Source organism: Quercus suber, unplaced genomic scaffold (assembly GCF_002906115.3).
Source record: "Quercus suber isolate HL8 unplaced genomic scaffold, Cork oak 2.0 scaffold_462, whole genome shotgun sequence".
In the NCBI taxonomy this organism is placed as follows: Eukaryota; Viridiplantae; Streptophyta; class Magnoliopsida; order Fagales; family Fagaceae; genus Quercus; species Quercus suber.
This window is the reverse complement of record NW_027069913.1, coordinates 12,709-17,527: the sequence shown is the minus strand read 5'-3', so window position 1 is coordinate 17,527 and position 4,819 is coordinate 12,709. Positions and strand designations below refer to the sequence as shown.

At 33.3% G+C, this 4,819-nt stretch overlaps 1 protein-coding gene across 1 annotated transcript; it reads left to right on the top strand.

Moving 5' to 3' along the window:
- Positions 1-4,041, top strand: LOC112035114 (anthranilate synthase alpha subunit 1, chloroplastic). The gene is made up of 5 exons (XM_065762531.1): positions 1-46; positions 148-191; positions 1,683-1,763; positions 2,623-2,709; positions 3,922-4,041. Exons 1-5 carry the CDS (start codon positions 1-3, stop codon positions 4,039-4,041), a joined length of 378 nt encoding a protein of 125 aa, XP_065618603.1.
- The last annotated feature ends 778 nt before the right edge of the window (positions 4,042-4,819 follow it).

The following is a 4,819-nucleotide window of genomic DNA, read 5'->3' as shown; positions in this document are numbered from 1 at the left end:
ATGAAAGAGGCTAATGATGTGGAGAATAAGGTGGCTCAACATGAGTGTAGTAACAATAAATGTTACAGTTTAGCTTTTAAATATAAATATTGAAAAACTTGATATGGTTCACTTATATCAAGTTTCTCTTTGTCCTTTTATTTTTAGGTCAATGGTTTAACATGGTGATTGTATATGAACCTGTGATGCAGGTATGCCTCAAGATAGATATCTGAATTTCCAGTATTTTCTTGTTTTTGGTAATTTGACAGTCATCATATACTCTTTTGGGATGAATAAATAAATTCAATCATGTTGGCTAATTCATTTGTTTCTTGCTGCCTAGCTTTCATAAAGCTTACTTCCTCGTTTTATTTGTTTTATTTGTCACAGTTTAGGTTGCTTATCATACATTATTATTATTATTATTATTATATATTTATTTATTTTCATTATAAAATTCACTTTCTTTGTATTTGTCAAAAGTGGTCAAATAGCAATCTTGTTAAGCATTTTCATGTATAGCTTTATCTTGGTGGTAACTGTTACAAGTTCAACATTATTACATTTCCCTAATACCTTGAACAATTGAGTTCAATTTTAAAAGATTACACTACAAAAAAAAAAAAAAAAGGGGCTATCCCAGCGTTTTCAAAACCGCTGGGATAGCTCCAAAAAGTGTTGGGATAGGGTCAAAATTCCTATCTCAGCGTTTTTTTTTTCCTAGCGCTTCAAACCGCTGGTTTTTGAATGTCGGGATAGGGACGCCAAACCTATGCCAGTGATTTTCAAAAGCGCTGGGATAGGTCCTAGCGTTTATAGACCCTGTTTCAGCGTTTTTACTTGTGTTAGGACAGCCTTTATGAAAATGTGAATATAACCTATACTAGCACTTTTGAATGCGTTGGCATAGGCAGTACCTATTTCAACACTTTTGAGAGCTCTGGTATATGGCATATGCCCATACCCTATGCCAAACCCTATTCTAGCAGTTTTCAAAGTGTCGGGATAGGTCATTTTTAAATTTAAAAAAATTAATTTTTTTAGCACCTATAATATTACAAGTGCTAAAAAAATGAATGGTACAAAGACATTGAATTTAAATTTTTTTTTTTTTTTTAACACAAAAATCAAGAAAAATAGAATGCAATATTTAGAACATTCAGCTCCTATACTGTAAGTGGTTGCCCTACTGTCAATTCCGCTCCTATACCGTAAATCTTTATTTTCTGTAGATTTGGTTGTGCCTTATTGACTTGCAGAAAATTGTTTGGTCATGTCCTCAAGCCAAAGTGAAGCTGTTACATAATTTTCCAACTTTCCATAGGAGTCTACCATAGAATTTCTTGCTGAATAACTGAGTGGGAATTTGATTCTTTGTCATGAGATTTGTTGGATTTGTATGTTTGATAACTCAAAAAAGGGTTACAAAGTATCAAATGCTTTTGATGTATGTGGAAACCAATTCCTGTCTTATATATGTCCTCCGATTCCATTACGGGAGAGCAATTTATCATGCTGACCTTTGCTAGATCACACGGTTGAACACATGACTATCTGCGGTAGCTTTTTTTGTTAGTTTCTCTGTGGTAACAATTAATACTATGTATCATCGTCTATTTATTTTTCTGAACCTGCATAAGCTTTTTATAAACCTTCACTTTTTGGTCACAGTCATGTATTAATACAGGCTACTAATGTAGGTCTCTAAACCTGGTTCTGTTAAGGTTGAAAAGCTCATGAACGTTGAGCAGTATTCCCATGCTATGCACAAAAACTCCACTGTAAATTTTTTTTTTCTTTATCAGTTCATAAATGCAATTTATGACAAAGAAGGATTACATAATCTGTTATTTTTTATTCGTATCATGATAATATCTTAAGCAATGATCCTTGTGTAGGTGCAAAAGTAAACTTTAAATGTTCGTCATGAAAATGATATCTAAAATTGTAAATGTCTTGTTTCTTCCCCCCGTTTTTTTTTTTTTTCCTTAATTTCCTTTCCGGTTGAATTCTTATAGTAGGCTTTGTGATGCAGTTTTCATGGTTTGGAAAAGGAATATGCATAGAAACTAGAGGAAGAAGAATAGAACAAACCCTAGGCTCACCACCTAGAGTACTAGTCTAAACAGTAGGCTTCACTCCAGAGTTTTCCAAGAATCACCACAAAGTTATGAAAAAATTTTCAATTAATTTTATTCACCAATTTCAAAGGTACTTCACAATGTATTCTGGAGCCTTGAAGTAGATCATCCTTCAAGCGTTACATCACATAAAGAAAGCAAATAATCCATAACCAATTACTGAAAATAATTAATCTTCTAATCAATTGCATCAAATATTAAAAACTCAAAGGTCTAATAAATTAATCGGGCTTGGGCTCAATGGATAGTGGCCTCTATTAGTAAACCATGTGACATTTTGGTATATGCCCCCACTTTGAGAACAAAATCTTTATAACATTTATTGGATTCTTATTGACTCTTTTTTTAGAGATAATTGCAACATACTGCTAATATTGTAACTCTCACAATTTCTTCCCACCCTGAGACTCCCTAGCACTTGGTGCATTCTTATTGACTAAGTGCATTTAGTAAAAAATTTAGTGTTTATCTTATTTGATGACAAGATTTGTCTTTTCAGGTCACTGGAAAGTTACTTAACTATTTAACCAATTGGGATGTTCTGCGTGCTGCACTACCTATTGGGACTATTAGCAGAGCACCAAAGGTTTTATTTTATTTTTTTGAATCACCATCTATCTTCCACTTAAACCAATGCTTTTACACAAAATTTGTCTTTGCTAGGTGTTTATCTGTGCATGTGTGTGTAATAATCGTTCTAAAGATTTTTTGGATATTCAAATCTTTAAAATCCGGAACTATTTAAATAAAGTCAAGCTATACTATTTTACCCAGATAAATCAAATCGGTATAGGAGGTGGGCTCACCACACTCTTTTATGGTACATGCGGTTAGAATATACATAGATTATCATTCCATTATTAATTTCTTGATTTATCTTCAGTTGACCTCTTGTGGATAATCCTTCACCTTTAGTTTAGTATTGTCTTGTATGTTAAGAAACAGTATTTGGATGCATAAAACTTGAAGAGAAAAAGATTCAGAATTATCTTCAATCAATTGAGATAGGCATTTTCTAGGGTTTTTTTTTTTCTTGCTAGGAGCCTTGAAGTTTAGTTATTTGGTCATTTCTCAGTTTTTTCTTCTTTTCCTATATAAATAATAATAAGGTTTTTTAAGTTTCAACTTGCTTTACTCATGCAAACTTTCTAGTTTCATGTGAATTGTGCATAGAACTTGTACTTCGATGCAAACCTGAGGAGAATATTTTTAGTGTACTTCCATTCTTAATCTCCCCCCCTCCCCCCCCACCTCCTTTTTTTTTTTTTTTTTTTTTTTTCTCCTGGGCGGTCCTGTAAAATTGCTAACAACCATTTTTACCTAGCTGTTGATGTACAACTTAGGAGGTACGGATTTTTTTTTTTTGTATTACTCCTTGTTCTTGAATTACTGAGAAATATTTGCCACTGCAATCCATTTCAAATAAACAATTAATCTAGAAGAGTTCCAGCCAGAAGAAAGAACCACATCCCTTAATGCAAAATTCTAACCAAGTTAACGTGTTTTCCTGACAATATGAATGAGATTAATCAAATTATGTCTTACCTCTTGTAAGGTTCATTCTTAGTTTTGTAATTTTGCTCTGCTGCAAAGCAATTAAAAGCAACGGTGTTAATAGATCAGCTATAAGTCACAAGGCGTGGGCCATTCAGTGGTGGATTTGGTGGCTTTTCATTTTCTGGTGATATGGACATTGCCCTTGCTCTGAGAACCTGTGTTCCCAACTAATACACATTTCGCCACAATCTTCTCATACAAAGATGTGAACAAGCGCCGAGAATGGGTTGTTCATTTCTAGGCTGGGGCTGGAATTGTGGCTGACAGTGATCCTGCTGATGAGCAAGGAGAGTGTGAGAATGAAGTTGTTGCTCTTGCTCGTGCCATTGATCTTGCAGAGTCTTCATTTGTAGAGAAATGATTTAGATTTTATCCACCAATAGAATCTTTTATTTATTATCATTATTATTTTCACTTGATAGCCCAATTTTAAGTAAAGGGTTGAGTGGAGCTCCTTGTGTGGATGATTCTAGTTTTTGTGAAGGGGAAAGGAAATACTGGTATTTGTTAGAAGATGAGGTTTAATTGCGAGGTCGTGGGTAAGAGCTAAAATTCACACATCTTCAAGATATTCCTTCCCAGTTCATAGAGGTACGTGAAATGCTGGCCTTACAGTATGCAAAATACCTTCTGTTTTGGAATTTTGTCATTAATGAATGAGAAAACTTGGAAGGCATAATAATGCCAGTGCTATTGGATAACAATGAGTCTAAGGATACAAAATTTCAAAATGGTTGATATGGTATGTTGTAATCAGTATTAAAAAGTAACAAAACTAGTGTCAATGATATGGTCATGTGAAAGTGCTATACTGATTACAACTTGTCATGTCAATATATAGCTGTGAAAAAAATTGTGAATTTTTTTGTATTAATATGAGAGAAAGGAGTACTATATCATTGTAATCCAGGACTATGTAATACAAGAAAAAGAAGAAGGAAGAAGAAGATTGAATCCCAAAGTTTTGCCATTGACTATGGATCCCGAATAAATAAGTTAGGATTGGCCACATGTATTCTTTTCTTCCATTTTGTTATATTTGAAGTCATATTCTTTGTTATTTCTTAATTTATAAGACCATTTATATTACCTATACTAATGTTATTTTGGGTCTTACTCTTCCTTTTTAATTCCCCTAA

Excerpts from the sequence above, each read along its gene's own strand:
- LOC112035114 (XM_065762531.1), top strand. The coding sequence starts at position 1 with ATGAAAGAGGCTAATGATGTGGAGAATAAGGTGGCTCAACATGAGT. Across the intron at positions 192-1,682 it reads TATATGAACCTGTGATGCAG|GTCTCTAAACCTGGTTCTGT; the intron begins GTATGCCTCAAG and ends CTACTAATGTAG. Across the intron at positions 1,764-2,622 it reads CTATGCACAAAAACTCCACT|GTCACTGGAAAGTTACTTAA; the intron begins GTAAATTTTTTT and ends TTGTCTTTTCAG.